The sequence below is a fragment of the Chiloscyllium punctatum genome, chromosome 30 (assembly GCF_047496795.1).
Source record: "Chiloscyllium punctatum isolate Juve2018m chromosome 30, sChiPun1.3, whole genome shotgun sequence".
In the NCBI taxonomy this organism is placed as follows: Eukaryota; Metazoa; Chordata; class Chondrichthyes; order Orectolobiformes; family Hemiscylliidae; genus Chiloscyllium; species Chiloscyllium punctatum.
In genome coordinates, this window is record NC_092768.1 from 25756501 (window position 1) to 25780562 (window position 24062).

At 43.8% G+C, this 24062-nt stretch overlaps 1 protein-coding gene across 1 annotated transcript in view; it reads right to left on the reverse strand.

Annotated features, from left to right (window-relative positions):
- The window catches only part of LOC140455117 (uncharacterized), a 79751-nt gene that overhangs the window by 36779 nt on the left and 18910 nt on the right, over positions 1-24062 (reverse strand). Inside the window, exons 6-8 of the mRNA XM_072549774.1 lie at positions 23058-23605; positions 14159-14219; positions 12907-13039 (exon numbers count right to left, since the gene is read on the reverse strand). Of these exons, the coding sequence (XP_072405875.1) occupies positions 12907-13039; positions 14159-14219; positions 23058-23605 (742 nt within the window). The remainder of the gene's footprint in view (positions 1-12906; positions 13040-14158; positions 14220-23057; positions 23606-24062) is intronic.

Below are 24062 nucleotides of genomic sequence, written 5' to 3' on the forward strand. Positions count from 1 at the left end.
GTAGGAAGGGTTTGGAGGGATATGGGCCAGGTGCTGGCAAGGTGGGACTAGATTGGGTTGGGATATCTGGTTGGCATGGACATGTTGGACCGAACGGCCTGTTTCTGTGCTGTACATCTCCTTGACCCTATCTGAGTGACAGGATCGGTACAGTGCACACCAAAAGCAGCCTCACAAATGTTCTGTACAACCGCAAAATAACACCAAAAGACTTTGGACCAAATGGCCTAATTTCTGCTCCTTTGAGTCTGCTCCTCCATTCAATCAAGGCTAAGTTTCTCAACTTCATTCTCCAACGCACAAACTCAATCGTCTGAGCAATAATGCAAGTGTGCTAACCACCTCCTTATGATTAAAAGTGTTTAAACACTTGAATTATTTTAGTTAATAGAACAAAAATTAATATGATAAATAATCAGAGAGAAAGTCAAGAAATTTCTCTGCAACCCAAGCACTAAAGTGAATTAGTTAAGAGTGGTCAGCTGTAGCTCATGTCGATGCTGGTCAGTTTGGGAAATTTCTACTTCTGCAAGGTCAAAAGAGGATAGTTGCAAATAAAGGTCAAGGTTAGAAAGGGAGGAAAAGGAATTTAAAAATTGGGACAGAACCAAAATGAAATAAGATTCACAAAGCAATAATGGCATGCAATCCAAAATGTGCATATGAATTCACACCAAATGCAAGAGGGTTGGGAACAGCTCTGCCTTGTGTGTCTCACTGCTGGAAAGCTGGGCAATCCTCCAGAACAGCTCAATGAAGGGTCTGCCCAGCCTCAAGAGTTTAATGAAGTGAAGCTAGAAACATGTAAATCAGCAGGAGTAGGCCATTTTGCTCCTTGAGCCTGTTGTGCAATCATTCAGAAATAGGGCAGAGGTGACTGGAGGTAGAAGGCAATAAGAGATAGGAGCAGAATTAGGCCATTCAGCCCATTAAATCTGCTCTGCCCTTCTCTCATGGTTCCTATGTTTCTCAAACCTTTTTCCTACCTTCTCTCCATACCTTCTGATCCAGAGCCTATCTTGGAACCTGCCCGAAATACATTCAGTGACTTGGTCTCCACTGGCCTCTGTGGAAAAGGGTTCCACAGAGTAACCACCCCCTGGCTGAAAAATATCCTTCTCATCTGAGTTCAAAAGTGTCATCCTTTCACTCTGAGGCTGTGCCCTCATGTCCTAGTCTCCTCCCTGCTCGTGGAAGAAGCTTCTCCAACTGCACTCTCTCCAGCCCGCTCAGTTCAGAGGAACCTCGATTATCCGAAGGACACGGGCAGGAGTATTTCATTTGCTTAATTGAATTCCAGATAATCGAATGCCAGATAACATCATTTAGCCAAGCATCGGGACCTTTTGATCTTGCTGGATAATCTGATATTCGAATAACCAAATGCCGGATAATCTGATATTTGGATAACCAAATGCTGGATAATTGCAGTTCCTGTGTACTCAGCAAGTTTCAATCTGATCCCCCCTCTCATCCAACAAGTACAGATCCAGAGTCTCCAACCACTTCTCATAAGGCAGGCCTTTCATCCTCAGAAGCATTCTTATCAATCCTCTGGATATCCTCTAATGCTTGCACAATGTTTCTTAGAGCTACTGAACAGAGGGATTTCAGAATCCTCATCCATCTATCACCGAAGACTGGCATCAATTTCCATGGGGGTTAATGAAACCAAATTGAATATTGCATTTATTTCAAAGGTCTGTGGGACAGTTCTGTCACATATTCATACAACACAGAAACAGGCACTTCAGTCCAACCAATCATAGAGTCATAGTGTCATGGAGATGTACAGCACAGAAACAGACTCTTCGCTCCAAGCCGTCCATGCCGACCAGATATCCCAACCCAACCTAGTCTCACCTGTCAGCACCAGGCCCACATCTCTCCAAACCTTTCCTTTTCCTATACTTATCCAGATGCCTTTTAAATGTTGCAATTGTACTAGCCTTCACCACTTCCTCTGGCCGCCCATTCTACACACGCACCACCCTCTGTAGCCCAATGTTGAAAAAGTCATTGCCGATGCCATACCTGGGCAGTTGAGATATTACGTCATGCACTTGAAGTTGTTCATGAACCTATTGGTGCATGTGATCAAGCCTCTGTATCTTCTCCCAGATGAAAGAGTTTAGAAAAGAGTATTACTGGTGTTGGAGGGTTTTTGATGATGTTGGCAGCCTTTCCACAACAACAAGAAGTGGAAATGGAGACAATGGATAGAAGATTGGCTTCCATGATGGTCTGGACTTTGTATATATGCTCCATATGTTTTGGTTCTGGGCAGAACAGTCGCCATACAAGGCTATCATGCACTCAGATAGAATGCTTTCAGATAGAATATGATGAACCTGGGAAGGTTGGTGAGGGTCCTTATGGACATGATGAATTTCCTAAGCTGCTTAAGAAAGGAGAGGTGTTGTGGAGCCTTCTTGACCATCACAAACATGTGGGAGGCCCCAAACAGATTATTGGTTATTGTCACTCCTAGGAACTTGACACTCTCTACCCTCTCCACCTCAGCTCCGTTGCTGAAGAGATTGGGGAGGCGCTGAATGAATACTTTTCGTCAGTATTCACTCAGGAACTGGACATTGTTGTCGATATGAATACTGAGGCACGAATAAGTAGAATGGATGGCTTTGAGATATGTAGAGAAGAGGTGTTGGAAATTCTGGCAAGGGTGAAAATAGATAAGTCCCCTGGGCCTGATGGCATTTATCCTAGGATTCTCTGGGAAGCAAGGGAGGAGATTGCAGAGCCATTGGCCTTGATTTTTGTGTCCTCTTTGTCGACAGGAGTAGTGCCAGAGGACTGGAGGCTAGCAAACGTGGTTCCCTTGTTCAAGAAGGAGAGTAGGGATAATCCTAGTAACTATAGGCCAGTGAGTCTCACTTCTGTTGTGGGCAAAGACTTAGAGAGAATTGTAAGGGATAGGATTTATGCACATCTGGATAAGAATGATGTGATCAAGGATAGTCAGCATGGTTTTGTGAAGGGCAGGTCGTGCCTCACAAACCTTATTGAATTCTTTGAGAAGGTGACGAAGGAGGTAGATGAGGGGAAAGCGGTAGATGTGGTATATATGGATTTTAGTAAGGCATTTGATAAGGTCCCCCATGGTAGGCTACTGCAGAAAATACAGAGATATGGCATTGAGGGTGAGTTGGAGGTTTGGATTAGGAATTGGCTCTCTGGAAGAAGACAGAGGGTAGTAGTTGATGGCAAAGGTTCATCTTGGAGTGCCGTCACTAGCGGTGTTCCGCAAGGATCTGTTTTGGGACCATTGCTGTTTGTCATTTTTATAAATGACCTGGAGGAAGGGTTAGAAGGTTGGGTGAGCAAGTTTGCGGATGATACGAAAGTCGGAGGAGTTGTAGACAGTGAGGAAGGATATGGCAGGTTACAGCGGGATATAGAGAAGCTGCAGAGCTGGGCAGAAAGGTGGCAAATGGAGTTCAATGTAGCTAAGTGTGAAGTGATTCACTTTGGTAAGAGTAATAAAAAGATGGATTACTGGGCTAATGGTAGACTACTTGGTAGTGTGGAAGAGCAGAGGGATCTTGGTGTCCATGTACACAGATCTCTGAAAATTGCCACCCAGGTAAATAGTGCAGTGAAGAAGGCATATGGCGTACTGGCTTTTATTGGTAGAGGAATTGAGTTCCGGAGTCCTGAGGTCATGCTGCAGTTGTATAAGACTCTGGTGCGGCCGCATCTGGAATATTGTGTGCAGTTTTGGTCACCATACTATAGGAAGGATGTGGAGGCACTGGAACGGGTGCAGAGGAAGTTTACCAGGATGTTGCCTGGTATGGTAGGAAGATCCTATGAGGAAAGGCTGAGGCACTTGGGGTTGTTTTCTTTGGAGAAAAGAAGGTTTAGGGGTGATTTGATAGAGGTGTACAAGATGATTAGGGGGTTAGATAGGGTTGACAGTGAGAACCTTTTTCCACGTATGGAGTCAGCTATTACAAGGGGGCATAGCTTTAAATTAAGGGGGGGTAGATATAGGACTGATGTTAGGGGTAGGTTCTTCACTCAGCGAGTCGTAAGTTCATGGAATGCCCTGCCAGTAGCAATAGTGGACTCTCCCTCTTTATGGGTATTTAAGCGGGCATTGGATAGGTATATGGAGGATAGTGGGTTAGTGTAGGTTAGGTGGGCTTTGATCGGCGCAACATCGAGGGCCGAAGGGCCTGTACTGCGCTGTATTCTTCTATGTTCTATGTTCTATGTTCTATAGTGAGTCCTCTTCCTTTCTTCCTGAAGTCAATTTTCACTTCTTTTGTATTTCCAACATTGAGACAGATTGTTATCATTGCACCACGTCACCAAGCACTCTATCTCCTTCCTGTACTCTGACTCATTGTTGTTCCTCAGGGCCATTTCAAAGAGTTATGAATTCAGCTTCAACGAGGCTGAGACATTAGGTTCCCCACTGCTGAAAAAGGACACCATGCTATCCTCTTGAATCCCCTTTTAAACTGTCTCTGCAGTGAAAAAAGATCATGAAGCCTCTCTTACCCACCACACAAATCAGTAATTCGATACCCTCACACGAGGCACGCACAGACAGCTCCAAAGATGAGTCACACCAGACTCAAAATGCCAACTTTGTTTCATCTCCACAGCTCCTGCCACAACTGCAGAGTTTCTCCAGCATTCGCTATGTATCTGTGGATTTATTACTGCAGAGGACTGAGGAGGCTGGGTCATTCAGTATATTCAAGGGTCAGATGGATAGATTTTTAACAATGAAGGAAATCAAAGGCTATGGGATTAAGGCCAGAAGTTAGGGTTGAGAATGATCAGATCAGCCATGATCTCATTAAAGAGTCCTGAAGAAAGGTTACAACTGAAGCAATGAATTCTCCAACTCCTTATGCTGCCTGGCTTGCTGTGTTCTTCCAGCCTCCTGCCTGTCTATTTTGGATTCCAGCATTTGCAGTTTTTTTTCCCTCTAACTAACTATGATGTCATTAAACGCAGAGCAGATTTGATGGGCTGAATGGCCAACTTCTGCTCTTGTCATGTTCTCATCCAATACAATCCTTCAATCATGCAGTCAGAAACAACAGATGATCTTCTCATTATCTCATTACTTTTTGAGAGAGCTTGCTCTGTGTAAATTGGCTGCAGTGATTATAATGCAAATTTGACTACACTCCAAAAGGATTTAAATGGCAGCAAAGTGCTTTGACTCATCAAGTGGCCCTGCAAGGTGCTTTCCAAATTCAAGTCTTTCATTTCCTTCCACTTAAGATAAAGCTTCTACCTTTATCGTTCTGTAAAGCACTCCTTAAATCTTTCACTTTTCCCAAGTTCTGATCATTGTTCTGTGGGGATTGGTATCAAATATTTGTTTAATAATTGCTCATGCAGAGCAATAATATTAAAGGTGCTATAGAACTGCGATTTGTTACCATGTAACGAAGTGCCAGACACCAATTTATGCTATTTTTCCAACAGTGCATGATGAGGAAGTGTGGAAAGATTTTAAAGTTCAGTCTTTCAAAGATAAAGTGATGGGGCAAAGTGACATGATTTGGTATTTGAATGAGTTAACAAGGGAGGAAATGGCCAGATAAATAACAGTGGGTCATGTTCATGGCATTGTAACATTCGTACCTCATGCTTGAAAAGTCACTTCATTGGCTATGAAGAACTTTGGGGCATCCTCACATCAAGAAAGGTATCGTATGAATGCAGTGTTTTCACTTTGTCCTGTATGGACAGTGTTAGACTGGATTTTGCTCTCTAATGTCTGCTAATGGCTCATCTCCTGATGAGCTAAATTCAGCTGAACACACTATGCAAGGAATCTGTGGGATCTGGAATTTGGGGGAGGAACTTTGAACTCACTGCTTGAAGTGGTGCTGGCGGTAGAAACTGCTCTCTACATCTAAACAACATTGGGATATTCTCATGAAGTGTTGTAACCTACACAACTGCCATTCAGGAGTTGGAAAACATGGACAAAGCAATTCTGTGTCTTGCACGTACGCTGACCACATATGAAAGAGGAGCAGAACTATATATGATATGTTTCTCAACCCGATTTTCCTGCCTTCTCCCCATAACCCTTGATCAGTTTACTAATCACAAACCTATCTGTCTCTGCCTTGAAGACACTGAGAAGCGTGGTCTCCACAGCCTTCTAAGCAATGAATTCCACAGATTCACCCCCTCTGACTGAAGAAATTCTTCCTTTTCTCAGTTCTAAAGTGTCGTCCCCTCACTCTGAGGTAATGCAAACAATACCGTTATGTGTGAGACAGTGAATGTGATGGCGTCTCTAGACTAGCATGTAGAGGGATGGACAATTGCTGAATGAGGGCCTCATGTAAAATTTCTCTTGTTTTAATTCCTGCCTTCCGCAGTTTGAGGTTGACGTCTTAACATTTACCCACTCAACGGGTATGGCACAATGGCTGAGGGTACAGCACTGCAGCCTCATTTCGATTCCATGTTCGGGAGAGTGTCTGTGTGAAGTTTGCACATTCTCCGCATGTCTGTATGGGTTTCCTCCAGTTTGTTTCCACAGTCCAAAGATGTGCAGGCCAGGTGGAGTAAGCATCGGAAAGGCAGGGTTTGAGGATTGGTTTTTGGTAGGATGCTCTTTGGAGGGTCATTGTGGACTTGAGTGGCCTGCTTCCATGCTGTAGGGTTTCTCTGAAGTTTAACCATTTGTCATTTGGAGAAATGGAGCTGACATCAAAGATGAATTGAAAGGTTCAAATCACTTCTCCATTTCATTGTCTTTTCTGAACTTGGGTGGATGTTAATCAGTTAAGTTGCGGTTAATTTCAGCTTCTGTCAGTTTTAGTGTAACTGGCCCTGACCATCCTGCCCCTGCCTTGTCAATGGAGAGCTGCTGTATCTCATACTCAGTCCCAGAAGGCTGGTGGCCAGTACTGTGCATGGAATGTCAGATATGGTCACAGAAATGCACTGCTTAACTGAATTATAACTTGCATACATTTGTATTAAACCCTCCTGTGAAAAAAAGATTTTTTTTGGATTTCCTACTTAACTGGTGTACCTGCAAACTAATCTTTTGAAATTGTTGGACTGGGAGACCCTGCTCTGCCATCTCTTTCAGAGTAGAATGGCCTTGATTGTCATGTGCACACAAATGGGGACAGTGAGAAGTGTATAATGTTGCCTTTTGCTCCCAAATTAGGGACGGAACACCTCGATACAGAGACTTTAATTGATGTTACAGAATTGAGGTAATAGGAAAATTGACAAGCATAGAATACAGGGTTTAAAAAATCCAGAATGTTAAGATTGATTCTTTATCCTCACTTTCCATGGAACCAACACTCACTTTAACTTTTCTGTTCTGAATATTTATTAAACTTCTCACTTTATTTTTATATTTCTGGTTAGCTTTCTCTGACAGAGTAAATTTCCCATTCTCATTCATTTTTTTTTGCTTTTTTTCTGATATATAGACCAATCTCACCATTACCTGCTTTTTCTTTATGTTCGACACCACCTTTTACATTTTGAGTTAACCATGGGCTATTGATCCATCCATTGGAATTTCTCTTACTCATTGAAATGTATCTGCTGTCAGATGTACACATTGTAAAATGTTGCATAAATACAATAAGGATTCTAACTTTTTTGGAAATTCTACCATGTAAGTTCAGGGAAATCTATATCTTAGTCAATATATTTGGATGCACATTTATGTATATTACGATTACTGAAGCCAGAATGCTTGCTTCGATTATTTCATTTGTACTTTGTGTGAGATGTAAGCTATATATAATTTCAGCTGATTGCAACACATCATTTTCTGAAATTGCTGACACTGGCTTTCTCAAATTCTGCTATGTTTCTCCTGCTTCAGTTTCCAGTTTGGATCTTCCATGGTTGGAGAAAGAAATTGCACAAAAAAATTATTTTTTTTTCAATTTCACCATTTTTCTGGTGGAATTAATAGGTCATCAAACACCAATTTAGAAGAACAAATTATTTTTTATTCATTGATGAATGTGGGATTTCTTGGCTATTCTTCACTGTCCAGAGAAGCTGGTATTTCCAGGACGTAGGGAAACTGTCGCGATATTATGGAAGGAGTTTCAGGATTTTGATCCGACAAGATGGAAGGAACAGCGAAATAATTCCAAATCAGGATGGTGAGTAGCTTGTAGGGGAATGTATAGATAGGATGTTGCCCTGTATCTGCTGTCCTTATCCTGCGAAGTTCATTTCGATTTATGGTTTGGAAGGAAATTGCAAAATTACTTTGGTACGTTGCTGAATTGCATCTTGTGAAAGATACACATTCTAACTAATGTGCATTACTACTGGAGGAAGTGAATGTGAAATGTGTTGGAAGGGGTGATAAGCCAGTCGGCTGCTTCGTCCTAGAAAATGTCAATTTTCTTAAGCGTTGTTGGAGCTGCACACATCCAGGCATTTCCCGGACCAGAAATTTGAGTTAGCAAACTAGGCGAACTGTTGAATGCTAAACTGTCAGAGGGACAGTACACAGGGAACAGTTACTATTGGAGGCTCAGCACTTAGATAGTACTACATTTCCGAAGGGCCGACAGGGAGTGTGCTGTACTGTCAGATACGCTGGATGAAGGAAGTGCTTTGCTTTCAACGGGTCAGCACTGAGGGAGTGCCTGTTGTCAGAAGGTGAGAACTGAGGGAATGCCACACTGTCAGATTGGGAGAGTGCAGTGTCAGAATCTCTACTGAGGGAGTTCTGCCTGAGTAGAGAGCTTGTTCTCTGAGAGTACTGCACTCTCACAGGTTTGTACTGAGAGAAATATAAATCACTTTCTAACTTCTCTACCATCTGTCTGTCTCTCTCTGCCCCTTTGTTTCTCTCCCACAGACTCTCTCTGTTGCTCTCCCTTTCTGTTTCTATTATTATGAATGAAATAAAAGTGAAGAATGTGAAGTCTTTGTGAAGACGGATGGATCTGATTCTCTCTCTGTTCCCATTGCTGCAGAATCTGTGGTGGATTTCAAGGTGATAGGACTCCTTGTCCTCTCGTCACTCCAAATGCTTTCTTTCAGTCTCTGCCCTGACATTCATCCATTACCCTACTCAGTTCACCACTGCCCTCCGAATACCCTACCCCTTCCACCTCAACCTCCCCATCAATATGTCCCATTCACTGCCCTCACACCCTCATTCCCCTCCTCTATCCACACTCCCACCCCCTCTCATTCCTACACATGCCTTGTGACCCCTCCACTGATCTCTCGCTCTCCCATCTACCCTGACTCTTCCCACAACCCATCCCCTCTCAGTGACATCCTTTCCCCTCTGCCTCACTCTCTTCTTGTTCTCTTCAACGAGCCCATCATACACAACACACCCACCTTTTCTTCGCTCTGTCTATCTCTCGTTCTCTCTCTCTCTGTTGCTTTCCCCCTCTATGTCATTTTCCCCCTCCACATTACACTCTTCTCAAGCCCTGCTACACTCACACTGATCCCTTCACCAACCCTCACTTCCCTTCCTCCGCCTCTTACCCTTTCGCTTTCCCCTCCATCAGCTATCCAATCACCCGTCCCTTCCCCACCAACTTCCCTCATTCACATCATTCCTTCACTCTTGCCTCCCCCTCCCAAGCCCCTTCCCTGATCTACCTGTCCCTTAAACCTCCACTGTCCTCACTCACTACCTTCTCTCTCACTCACTCTTCAACCCTTTACCTTTCAACTCCCCTCCTTCCGGTTCCTCATTCTACCCTCCATTCCCTTCTTCTATCTCTTGCTCATCTGTTCCCACTCTCCCTCACTTTCTGAGTTTCTGCTGCCCACAAATCTTTCCCACTCCACTCTGCCCCTCTCCCTGATGATGTTATTTGATCTCTTCCCCAACTCCAGCCTCTCTGACTCTGGATCCAAATGCAGTGAATCCCTGGCTCATCCTGTCTGAGGACTGGACTGATGTGTGACTGGGAGACACAGAGTAGCCACTCCCTGACTCCCTGGAGGGATTTGATCCCTGGGAATGTATCCTAGGATCAGAGGGATTCACATCAGGGAGTTATCACTGGGAGGTGAAGGTGGGGTTGAAGACCAGGAAGAGTCTGGGAGTTGTCCAAGAGTCTGTGGAGAGGAAAGTTGGGGGGTGGGGAGTGATCAGACTGAATTAGGAGAATGAAAACAACATATGCTGGAGATCACAGTGAGTCAGACAACATCCATGGAAAGACAACACGCTAACATTTCTCGATGACTCTTTATCAGAGCTGAAGTGAAGTGTTGAGGGATAGCATTTATGCTACAGGTGGTGGTGGGGATGGTGGGGTAGTCGGGGTAGGGTGCTGATGGAGAAAAGATGTGAGTGGTTTACAGGAAGTGTCGGAATGTGGGAATTGCAGAACAATGGTGTGTCTCCTGCCAGACTTCAAAGGTCAGTCAGTGGGATGGGGAAGGGGAAAAGCTAAAAGAAAGGAAAGAAATGGTTCACAATTTAAAGGTGTTGAATTCAATAGTAAGTCCAGAATTCTGTAAAGTCCCTGGCCTGAGAAAGAGATGTTATGTTATACACAGAAACAGACTTGTACATGCTAACCAGACACATGAAATTAATCATGTCTCAGTTGCTAGCACTTGGCCCATATGTCTCTTAACCCTTCCTATTCATATACCCATCCAAATGCCTTTTAAATGCTGTAATTGTACCAGCCTCCACCACTTCCTCTGACAGATCATTCTGTACACCCACCACATTCTGCATGAAAAAGTTGCTCCTTAGGTCCCTTTTAAATCTTTCCGCTAGACCTATGCTCTCTCATTCTGGATTCCCCAACTCCTGGCAAAAGACCTTGCCTGTTTACCCTATCTATGCCCCTCATGAATTTGTAAACCTCCACAAGGTCACCCCTCAGGCTCTGAGACTCTAGGGAAAAAAGCCTCAGTCTATTCAGCCTCTCCCTATTGCTCAAAAATTCCAACCCTGGCAATATTCTTGAATGGGGTGGCACAGTGGCTCAGTGGTTAGCACTGCTGCCTCACAGTGCCAGGATCCTAGGTTCGATTCCAGCCTCAGGTGACTGTCTGTGTGGGGTTTGCACATTCTCCCCGTGTCTGCGTGGGTTTCCTCCGGGTGCGCTGGTTTCCACCCATAGTCCAAAGATGTGCAGGTCAGGTGATACTAAATTGCCCATAGTGTTAGGTGCATTAATCAGAGGGAAATATGTCTGGGTGGGTTACTCTTTGGATGGTGGGTGTGGATTGTTTGGGCTGAAGGGCCTGTTTCCACACTGTGGGGATTCTAATAAAAAATAAAAAACCTTCTCTGATTCCTTTCATGTTTCACACCATCCTTCCTGTAGGAGGGAGACCTGAACTGCACACAGTATTCCAAAAGTGGTCCAATCAATGTCCTGTACAGCTGCACATGACCTCCCAACTCCTATACTCAAAGCTCTGACCACAAAGGAAAGTATACAAACACCTGCTTCACTATCCTATCTATCTGCGTCGCCACTTTCAAGGAACTTCAAACCTGCACTCTAAGGTTTCTTTGCTCACAACACATCCTAGCACTTTACCATTAAGTGTACAGTCCTGCCCTGATTTGCCTTTCCAAAATGCAGCACTTCACATTTATCTAAATTAAGCTCCAGCTGCCACTTCTCAACCCATTGGCCCATCTGATCAAGATCCCATTGTACTCTGAGGTGACATTCTTTGCTGTCCACTGTGCCTTCAATTTTGGTGTCATCTGCAAACTTGCTAACCTTACCACCTACATTCACATTCAAATAATTTACGTATGTGATGAAAAAGCAGTGGATCCAGCACTGATCCGTGTGGCACTCCACTGGTCACAGGCTCTAGTCTGAAAAACAACCCTGCACCACCACCCTCTGTCTGCTACCTTCAAGCCGATCTGTATCCAAATGGCTAGTTCTCCCTGTGATTAGTTTAGGTTAGATTCCCTACAGTATGGAAACAAGCCCTTTGACCCAACAAGTCCACACTGACCCTCTGAAGAGTAAACCACCCAGACACATTCCCCAATACTGTATTTACAGTATACTGACTAATGCATCTAACACTATAGGCAATTTAACAAGGGTGCACATCTTTAGATTGTGGGAGGAAACCCAGCAGATGCAGAGAGAATGTGCAAACCCCATGCTGACAGTTGCCCGAGGCGGGAATCGAACCTGGGTCCCTGGCACTGTGAGGTAGCAGTGCTGACCACTGAGCCACCGTTCCGACCCCTTGTTACTCAATCTACCATGAGGAACCTTGTCTAATGCCTTACTGTAATCCATATAGATCACACCCTCTGCTCCGCCCTCATCAATCCATTTGTTCCTCCTTCAAAAAAAACCAGTCAGATTCACTTCTGGTCTCGCAGCTATAGAAAGATGTTGTGAAACATGAAAGTGTTCAGAAAGATTTACAAGGATGTTACCAGGGTTGGAGGATTTGAGCAGTCGGGAGAAGCTGAATAGGCTGTGGCAACTTTCCCTGGAGCTTTGGAGTCTGAGGGTGACTTTACAGAAGTTTATACGGTCATGGAGAGCACAGATAGAGTGAATAGCCGTGGTCTTTTTTCCCAGGGTAGAGGAGTTCAAAACTAGAGGGTACAAGTTTAAAGTGAGAGAGGAAAGATTGAAAAGGGACCCGGGGATCCAAGATGACGACGATCCTAAAAGTCTGCTTTGCTGAGCTCTGCATCTCAACTCAGGCAAACTAACACCTTCACCCTCCTTGCCTAAACATCAGCATGTAAAGAGCTATAAACCTTTACCAATTTTTACAAAGCCTGTTCTATTCAAGAAATATGACAAATTATAAAGATTTGAATAAGTCCCAACACATGGGCAACTCACCGGAGACACTGGACACACCCTCAGCCGCAATCGTGACCCCCTCCACTCGCCTGTCAGAGTCACTCACCCATCAGGCCCTGGCTGCAGAGTTTGCGAAATGATAGGGTCGTCGATCGAGGAGAAAGTTCCGTGGTAGGCGGGACCCGATCTTGGCCATGCTTTTGAATGAAGGGCCACAGCTTCAGAGTCCATGATCAACTCTTCAAAGGAACAAATTCAAGGTCTTGAGCATTACTTGAACAAGTCGACGACCTCAAGAACAGGGGTAGGCGGAACATTCTCCATATCGTGGGCTTGCCGGAGGGAGAGGAAGGCGAGCAGCCAGTGAGCTCCTTTGAGAGCTGGCTGACATGATTTCTTGACTTGGAGGTTGCATCAGGCCAGGTGAAAGCTGACAGAGCCCATCAGGTCACTGTGCATAGGCCCTGTTCGGATCTGCGCCCTTGCGTGGTCCTAGTGCGACTCCACAATTACAGGGACAAAATAAAAGTTATGGAGGCCTCCAGAATGAAAGGGGAGGATCGATAGGCCTTATCTCACAAAGATTCTGGGGTAACATTCTTCCCGGAATTTTCTACAGCCATTATTCGTAAAAGGGAGTCCTTTGATGAAGCCAAGAGAAGACCGAGAGATCTTGGTATCCAGTATTTCTTGAGGTATCCTTCATTTCACTTATGATGGGTCTGTGGGCTCATTTGACTCTTCAGAAAAAGTGAAAAACCTTTTGGACATTTTAAAATAGACTGGATGACTTTAAGGATGTGGACACTCGCGTCTCTTTTTTTTCTTTTCTGAAAGAAATTGTTGTTGAATTTTTTTCTAATATCAATGGGTGTTAATGTATATTTGGGGGTGCATGGAGTGCTTACTTTTAATTTCGTTGTTAATATTACTTTTTATTCTTTCCTTTCTTGGCTTTAAACTGGTATGTGGCTCAAGCTGGAAGGAATTATGGAGGTGTTTTGGGGATACGTAAGTGCCCCGTGTTGGCAGGAGGTAGGGCCCCTCACGAAGTGTCTTATATTAGATTCAGTTTGTTGGTTTTTTTCACACATAGTTACTCATATGTTAGTTGTAGTAGTTTTAGTTATTTAATTTTTAAGCTTCATGAGTCTTTTTTTTTGTTTATGCTCAGCAATTGATAAATCAAATTCTTCCTTTTTGAAGTTCAAGTGTTGTTACAGAGAGTCAAGGCTAATTGTGTCCTCAAATGGTGTACTTGGAATATTAGTAGGAGCCATTCATCAGTTAAGAGAAAAAAGCTGCATTCTAGTCTCAGAAAAGAGAGGGTGGACATTGCCCTTTTACAGGAGACTCACCTTGGTGATAAGGGACATCTGCAATTGCAGCAGGGTGGGCTTGAGGGGTGTATTTCTCCTCCTGCAATGCGAGGAGTAGGGGAAAAGTCATACTTATTAGGAAGAAGCTTCCATTTAAGTTGCCAGTTCAGATTAAAGATGAATATGAGCAGGTTGGCATTCTTAAAGCCTTAATACATGGAGAAGAGTATGGTTTTTTGAATGGTTATTGTCCCCCAGTCATCCCTTTAAATTTTTAATTGATTCATTCTCAAACTGATAGCTCTTGAGCCACGGCAGATTATTATAGGGGGAGGCTTTATTATAGGGGCCTTGTGGATCCCATGGTGGATAGAATGCCTAGAGGCCCCTCAACGCTTTCTTTACAATCTGAGCAACTAGTGGATTTATGAGTGGAAAGATTGGTAGATGCCTGGAGGCATCTCCATCCCACGGGGATGGACATTATATTTTTTTCTAATCTGCATGTGTGTCATAACAGGATTGATCTTTTCATAACTTCTGCGTTAAACTTGGATTCCCAAACATTTTGTACAATTGGAAATATTACTATTTCTGACAGCCGCAGTATATTTAGAGATTGAGGTTAAGGGCAATGTTACAGCCTCTTGACACTGGTGAATGGATCCCTTTATTCTCAAGGACGTTAAGTTCAGCCACCAATTTGGATATGGTCAGTAATCTATTATTTAGGAGACTACTAAGGCTCATGCCAGGGGGATAGTTATTTCTGAATCTGCCAGTCAGAAATGACAGAAGGGGCAGCAGCAATGCCTGCTTGAAGCACAGCTCAAGACGGCAGAGAAATCATATATTGATGGGGCCTCAGTGGCTCAGCTGCAGTGGGTTATAGCTCTTTGGTTCACCTTGAACTCGATGCTCACGCAGACAGCAAGGAAGGAACTTTCTTTTGTGAAACAAAGACTGTTTGATCCGACAAGCTGGGCAGATATTAAACATATCTTGCCAAGAGAAATAATGCCCCCCAATCAATTACCTCAGTTAGGGATGGGACTGGGATGGTTACTTGCAATTCTAAAAAGATCAAAATGCATTTTGGAAATTTTATTTTGAAACATTGTGAGGGCTAAGATGGAGTTGTTCTTTAAGAACCTGGATCTTCCAGGTGTTAGCTCCGAACAGGCATCATTCTTAATGCCCTTTTAACAGAGCAAGAAGTACAGTAGGCTGTGGAGCAGATGCAAAGTGGGAAGGTGCCCGGCCCTGACGGTCTTCCTAGCGAGTTTTACAAAGAACTTATAAATAGATGTTTTACATATGTGGTTACTTGTACAGCCACGATTGCCTCCCGCCATCCTTAAGAGAGACAAATATTTCTCTTCTCCTTAAGAAAGGGAAGACCCCGGAGGAATGTGCCTCCTCTCGGCCCATCTCACATTTAAATGCTGATTTTAAAATGTTGTCCAAGGATCTTGCATTAAGATTGGTAATTGTGCTGCTTTTCATTGTTAGAGACGACCAGACTTTTTTAAAAATCCCATTGATCCTCCAATAACATCAGGACGTTACTGAATACAATTCAGGTGTATCAGCAGCAGTCGGTTCAGGGATTAGTGATCTCCTCAGACGCAGAAAAGGCATTTGATTGGGTTGAGTATCCATTTCTTTTTTATACCCTTGAATGATTTGTTTTAGGGGAGGTTTTTATTAGGTGGGTGAGGGTCCTGTATAGTGATCGTCCAGTGGTAGTTCTCACCAGTGGTGTAAGATCTAGTCATTTGAATATCTGTAGGGGCAGTCGGCAAGGTTGTTCCTTCCCACACTACTTTTTACATAGTCTCTGCCAGTGGCTCAGAGATCTTAATATAGCTATCCCGGAAGTAGGATGAAAATCCGCAAAAGATCACATTATATGCGGATGATGTTCTCTTTTTGTCAAATCCAGTGGTCTCAGTACCTCATTTGATACAGTGTATCAATTCAAATGGCTCCTTCTCAGGTTATAAGATTAATTTCTCAAAACTGGCCATGCCTATGGAAGGGGGGAAGTTGAGGAGAATATCTGATGTACAGCTTGAATTATGGTTCCCCGTGCGGCACGGTGGCACAGTGGTTAGCACTGCTGCCTCACAGCGCCAGAGACCCAGATTCAATTCCCGCCTCAGGCGACTGACTGTGTGGAGTTTGCACATTCTCCCCGTGTCTGCGTGGGTTTCCTCCGGGTGCTCCGGTTTCCTCCCACAGTCCAAAAATGTGCAGGTCAGGTGAATTGGCCATGCTAAGTTGCCCATACTGTTAGGTGAAGGGGTAAATATAGGGGAATGGGTCTGGGTGAGTTGTGCTTTAGCGGGTTGGTGTGAACTTGTTGGGCTGAAGGGCCTGTTTCCACACTGTAAGTAATCTAATCTATAAAGGGTCATGGGGGTGGGGTTTCTGTATTTTGGCTTCTTTGTTACTCCTGTCTTTGAATCAGTTGCTTAAGGCTAGTTTTGCCCATTTGCTTGACAGGATTAAACAAGATCTTCAACGATGAGAGGCGCTTCCAATATCCTGGCCAGGCTGAGTAGCTCTCATTAATGAATGTCCTTCCCCCTTTCCTATACCCTTGATGAATGCTCCTCTTAATTTTTCCTAGGCAAACATTCCGGATCCTTCATGGTTAGGTTAGTTCCTTTATCTGGTGCCCGTAGGCGGCTTCTCAACAAGCTGGCTAAATTACAGTTGCCTCATGTGATGGAGGAGTGGGCCTCCCGATATTAAAAAAGTTATTTTTTATCTTTTGTTAGTGACTGGACTTGTGAGGATCTGGAGTCAATATAGCGAGATATTGTGGCCTCCCAGGCAAAATGCCCCCTCATTAGCCTGTTGTTCTTAGATAAATTGAAGTCACTTACAGAATATTATTGTAACCCGATAATTATTAATACTGTCAAGGCATGGAGGCTGATGCAGCAGAGTAAGGGTAGCATATCCAAAACGCCTTTTCTTACCTGTATAGCTGGTATGCCGGGTTTAAGCTTTGGGAAGCTGGTGGAATCTGCTGTCTGGGTGATTTATGTGAAGGTGAAATAATGATGTCCTTTGACCAAATGACCCGTAAGTATGGTTTGGCTAGCAGTGAACTTTTTTGGTTTTTTTTCAGGTCAGGGATTTATTCAAAAAGGGACTACACTTTTGACTGACTCCGACGGATCTTTCACAGAGGAGAGGGTGCTTCATGCTATAAGTACTCTCTCTGTTAGTACTGTTTATCATATATTAGGGGGTGAGCTTTCAGAAGACATTGAGCAGCTTTGTGGGTTCTAGAAGAGAGAACTAGGGAGTGTGATGTCTATGGAGACATTGGAGAACATTTGTGAAAATGCGAGAAAGGTTTCAGTCTGTAACAGGACTTTTGCCATGCAGGTCAAGATTCTGCACAAGGCCCATTTGGCCCCAGAGCATCTCACAAAATTGAAGGTGGGAGTATCTTCACTATGTCCTAAGTGTAAAATAAGTATCGGTACTCTCACTCATTGTCTGTGGTCTTGCCTCGGGCAGATATTGAATGCTGTGGCAGGTGTAGTAGAGAGGTTCTTGGGGATCAAAGTTAAGAGGGACCCTATCTCTCTTCTGGCCCTCCCCAATTTATCATCTTTAGACGCTTATGGGAAAAGATTTTTAATATTTTCATGTTTTGTGTGAAGAAAAGAATTGTGATGTGTAGGATCTCTGAAAAAACCCCTGGATCTGTTGGTTTGGCAGAGGCTAATTATGGAACATATCCCTTTGGACTTTCTTACGAATATAGTACACCAAAAATCTGAACATTTGTATAAGATATGGTAGCCCTTTTTAGATTATCTGGATGTAGATTTATCTGCCATCTTAACTTAGGCCTTTGTGTCGCCATGAGGATCTGATTTAATGAGCTTGAAGCCCTTGAAGGAAGAATTTCAAATAAATTTATGTGGAAAACTCAATGCTCTCAGAGTTCGTGAGATAATGTTTCATTGTGCTGAGTCATTTTATTTATTTATTTATTTATTGCATTCAATGATTTGTTTGGTTTGCACGAGTACGGTTGTGTTTTGTTTGCATTGTTGTTTTTTTATTTATATACATAGAATAGTGTTTTGTTGTTGGTTTATTGTAGTTGTACTTTTGTAGTTTTACAAAATGTTCTACCTCTTTCAATAAAAATATCCACATAAAAAGAAAAGAAAAGGGACCTAAGGGCGACGTTTTCTAAAAAAAAGTGAGATCAACTGCGAGAGGAAGTTGTGGAGGCTGCTAAAATTACAGACTTAAAAGGCATTTGAAAAGATTTATGAATAGAAAGGGTTGAGAGGGTAACAGTCCAAATGCTGGCAAATGGGACTCGATTAATTTAGGATCTCTGGTTGGCATGGACAAGTTAGACCAGAGGATCTGTTTCTATGCTGAACATTACTATGACTCTTTGACTGTATAACTGAGCTGAGAAGGAATTTCTTCAGCCAGATGGTGTTTAATCTGTCAAACTCATTGCTGCAGAATGATGTGGTGACCAAATCATTGAGTGTATTTAAGTCAGAGATAGATAGTTTGTTGATTAGTAAAGGGACCAGGGTTACAGTGAGAAGGCAGGAGAATAGGGACTGAGGAATATATCAGCCACGATCAAATGGTGGAGGAAACCTGATTGGTGTATGACCTCATTCTGCTGCTGCATCTTATAGTCAGTAGAGGGGAAGCCAGCAACTGGATATATTAGTGACTGTCTTATTGCTATAACCCCTAATCGCCATCACAAGTGATAACATGGTATACCGACCCTGTAAAGCTCCTGAATAACCTATTGAATTCCTCAAATAAAAAGATTGGTATTTGTATAGCACCTTTGATGACATGTCAAAGCTTCGTACAGTCCATGAAGTATTTCAGAATTGTATTTAATGTTGCAATGTGGAACGTAAGCTAGCCTATCTGTACAGAGCAGGCTCCCATAAACAGCAATGTGAACAGGGCATCTAATTGTTTTGAGGTTTAATGAGGGATAAATATTGGCCGTGGGATTTCTTTTGCATTGATCCCTACACAAGGTTTGGATCAAAGTGTCATTGATCAGAGTGCAGTCTCACTATTTCAGCACTCCCTCAGTACTGCACTCAAGTGTTAGTCTGGGTTCTATGATCATGTCACACCCTGCAAGCTCAAACCACCCATGTATGGGGTCTCAGCACAGGTCACTGCACAACACCACTGGTCACAGATCTCCAGTTGGAAAAACACACTTCCATCGCCCTCATCAATCTTCTTTGCCATTTCCTCAAAGAAGTCAAGGAAGTTTGTCAGATGTGACCTCTCCTCTGCTTTGCTATTTAATAAGATCTGATCATTCTCAAATCAAATTTCTGGCCTAAACTCCATAACCTTTGATTCCCTTCCTCGTTAAAAACCAGTCCATCTGAGCCTTGTATATACTTAGTGACCCAGCCTCAACAGCCCTCTGCAGCATCAAATTCCACACAAACACTGAGAATGCAGGAAAAACCCAGCAGGTCTGGCAGCAGCTGAGGTGCAAAACATGTTTCAAATCCAGTATGACTCTTGTTCGGATCTGTTTGTGTCTGTCCAATGGGATGTTGATTTATGTGATGGGTGAGAGAGGCTTCACAGTCCCTTTCCCACCACAGAGGCACAGCCCTGCAATGTAAAAGGGAATTCAAGAAGATAACATGGAGTCCTTGGTCAGCAGTGGGGAAGTTAATGCCTCAGCCTACTTGAAACCTAATTCATCAATTCTTTGAAATGATCTGGAAGAATCTGCATGTCACTGCCAATCACAAGGTTTCCTACAAAAATAAAAATTGCTCGAGAAACTGGAGCAGTGTCACTGGACCGAAAATGTTGTCTCTTCTTTCTCTCCACTCGCGCTACCAGATTGCTGATTCTCACCAGCAATTTCTGTTTTTGTAGCACACCCTGGCAGTGAAAATTGAAGCTTGTAGCACACCTAATGTTCAACACACAAAGAATTGCAAATGTTGGAAATCTGAAACAAAACAGAAATTGATGGAGAAACTGCTTTCTGTGCTCAGATTCTGCCAGACCTGCTGAGTTTCAGTGTTCCTGGAACAGACCGACACAGAACACTACTGTAAAACTAACCTCATCTCAAAAATCCTCATTCACTGTCAAATTCAACTTCATGTTCTCACTGGCATTTCATTCCATGGGCTTCAATTATACTTCTAAATCTTTTATGTGACAATTTCTCAAAGCCTTTTCAAGTCCAGGATCAAATTCCCTCTGTGTCTTCAGTTGAAAGTTCAATGAATTCAGTTAAACATGACTTGCTTTGAATAAACCCACACTGGCTTTCCTCAATTATCCAGGATTGCTTAATTCTGTTGAACATTATCCTTAACATTTCTTGCCACTGAGGTTAATCTCACTGACCTGTTGCTGCAGCTTTAAGTTTACACTTTATTTAAGAAACCAAAACACTTACAATATTACAAAATTGAATGAAATTTTAACTGTAAAAACAATATTGCAGGGCAGGAGGGGAAAAGGGACTGGACTTGGACCAGCTGAATACTCTATCCATGTGCCTTTACAGCTTCACGATCTGAAACATATGGATGCTCCCACTGCCCACCACATGACAATTTGCAGATAACACTAAAATAGGCAGTAATGTGGACTGTGAGGAAGGTTCTCTGAAATTGCAGCAGGACCTTGATCAGCTGGGGAAGTGGGTCAAGAAATGGCAAATGGAGTTGAGTACACATAAGTCTGAGATCCTGCATTTTGGAAAGTCAAATCAAGATAGGCATTTCATGATGAATGGTGGGGCCTTAAGGAGTGTAGCAGAACAGCGGGACTTGGAGTTCAGGTACACAGTTCTCTGAAAGTGGAGTCACGTGTAAACGGGACAATGACAAAGACTTTTTTTTTAGATTACTTACAGTGTGGAAACAGGCCCTTCGGCCCAACAAGTCCACACCGCCCCGCCGAAGCGTAACCCACCCATACCCCTACATCTACATTTACCCCTTACCTAACACTATGGGCAATTTAGCATGGCCAATTCACCTGGCCTGCACATCTTTGGACTGTGGGAGGAAACCGGAGCACCCGGAGGAAACCCACGCAGACACGGGGAGAACGTGCAAACTCCACACAGTCAGTCGCCTGAGGCGGGAATTAAACCCGGGTCTCAGGCGCTGTGAGGCAGCAGTGCTAACCACTGTGCCACCGTGCCACCCACTTCTGGCATACTGGCTTTCATCAGTCCGGGCACTGAGTATAGAAGTTGGTGAGTTATGTTGCAGTTGTGTAGGACATTGGTGAAGCTACACTTGGAGCATTGGGTTCAGTTTTGGTCACCTTGTTGTAGGAAGGATGTTATTAAACTGGAAAGAGTGCAGAAGACATTTACAAGGACGTTGCCTGGACTCAAGTGTCTGAGTTATAGGGAAAGGTTGGACAAGTGAAGACTTTTTACTTAAGAGTGGAGGAGACTGAGCAGGGAATCTTACAGAAGTGAATAAATTTATGAACGGCATGGATAGGGTGAATGCACTCAGTCTTTAACACAGGGTTACAGAATCAAGGTAGAGAAAACATCTGTTTCCAATGAGAGGGGAAAGAATAAAAGGGGCAAGGATTTTGCACAGAGAGTGGGTTGCATACGGAATAAGCTGCCAGCAGAAGTGGTTGAGACAACACTTCAAAGAAATTTGGTGAAATACACAGATAGGAAATGTTTAGAAGGATACAGACCAAGTGCAGGGAAATGGGATTAGCATGGATAGACCTTTTGGTTGACATGGACCACTTTGGGCTGAAGGGCCTGTCTCTGTGCTGTAGGACTCTATCAATCTCTGACTCTAAGACCCTAAATAATGTAGCAACAGCTGAAGGTCCAAAGTAAATGTGGGTTAATTTCCAGGCAACTAACACTCATTGACTCGAAATAGTGAATCTTAAAATAATCCGGAATGAAGTTGGAATGCAAGGTATAAGGATACATATTCTAGAGAAATTTACAAATAAAATCTTAACAGGTTTACTCTCTTGGATTTATTTTGAAGTAATTGTTTTGGAAACCTTAGTTCACTCTAATGAATCACAGAAGTTGATTTGATTGAAGAAACTATTTTCAAATTTGAAACTGCATTTCAATATTGACACAAACATAAACATTGACAAAGTCTGAATAGATTCCATGCACAGAGTGTTAGATAATGATTTTTATCAAACAGATATTTTTGTTAGGGTAACTTAAGGATTATTTCACCGGAGATAATGCTGAGAGAGCAATAACTCAGAGATAAGTGATGACTGTGACTCCACCTACATTGCAGTTTGCACCAACTGAACGGTTTTAAACATGGTTCAATATTGTCTGATCATGACATAAATGATCAGTTCACCTATCACTTTCAAATCTGAGGTGTCCAAATTTTCCATTTTATGAAAGAGCAGCAACATTCTGGACAATAGTTACAAACCTGAGCAAAACAAGACCAGTTTCTCAATGATATTAAATAATGTGTGGGATATACATTACTGACTCATAGTGGAAACCTAAAGAAGATCAGTCTGACATTTTTATTTTGCTTGAACCGAGCTCCCCTGGAAAGACCCCACTGATCCTGCAGTGAAATGGTTTGGTGTCCCCCTGGAAAGACTCCCCTGAGCCCAGCCTGAGAACCACCGTCTGATTCATCTCCAACACCATCATGTAGCGCCACCTCCCGCCTGTGGAGCAACATTACAGGCAGGAAGGTCCCCGGGTTCCTGCAGCTCACAGCTCATTCTACCCAGTCAGTCCCTCTCTACAATTGAGCTTCTATTTGTTTCTTCTCTCCCCCTCCCTCTTTCCCCCAGACTGAGACCGACCCCCATCAGTTTCCAGCTGGCAGGAGGCAGGGGGACGGGGTGAAATTATGGGATGGATCTGTCAGTGCCCTTCAATCCCGCAGATTGTCAATGGGGCGGAGTTTTTCCCGCCGCCATTCCATCCCGGATGGAAGATGGGAAAGATCCTCTCAGTGAAAGTGTGGGTGAAAGTGTGGAGATGGGACATGGTGTCCGCATTGTAAAATGACACCTGTCCCCCCTCATAGTCCAGGAAAACCCCGATCTTCCGGGGATTCACACTCGGGTGGAGGGGGGTCGGTGAGAGGGAGGTGGTGGCAAAATAATAACATCCTGGAATCAGCCACACAGTCCAGAATCCAGTCTCCGGTCTCGGGGTGATCCCTCCTTTCCTCCTCACAGACTCTTGGGCCACTCCCAGACCCCACTCCGTCTTCTCCCCAACTTCCACCTCCCAGTAATGGCTCCCTGATGTGAATCCCTCTGATCCCAGGACACAAGCCCAGCGATCAAATCTCTCCGGGGAGTCGGGGAGTGGCTGCTGTTTGTCGCCGAGTCTCACACTGGTCCGGTCCTCAGACAGGATGAGTCGGGGATGGGCTGTGTTCGGATCCAGAGTCAGAGAGGCTGGAGCTGGGGGAGAGATCAAATAACACCATCAGAGAGAGAGGGAGGGAGAGAGGAGCCAGGGAGAATGAGGGAGCAGGTGGTGAGGGGTTCAGAGATAGAGGGGGATAAGGCGAGTCTGGAAAAGGGGGAGTTTGAAGGAGGAGTGGGACAGGGAAAGGGAAGTGGGTGAGGAAGGGAGAGTGCAGTGAGTGATGAGAGTGGAGGAATGAGGAGGAAGGGTGGGTAAGGCAGAGGGATGGAGAGGGAAGAGTGAGGGAGGGAAGGTGAGGGAGTTCATTTGGAGAGGAGTGGATGGGAAAACAGAGTGTACAGGAAGAAGAGAACCCTAACACAGGAAGGAGGGGAATGTTAAAGAGAGGGGGAAAGTTAGGAGATGTGGGGTAGAGGATGGAGAGTGAGAAAAGGTGGGAGATAATGCAGGGGAGAGTGAAGGGATGGTATGGGAGAGGGAGGGATGGAA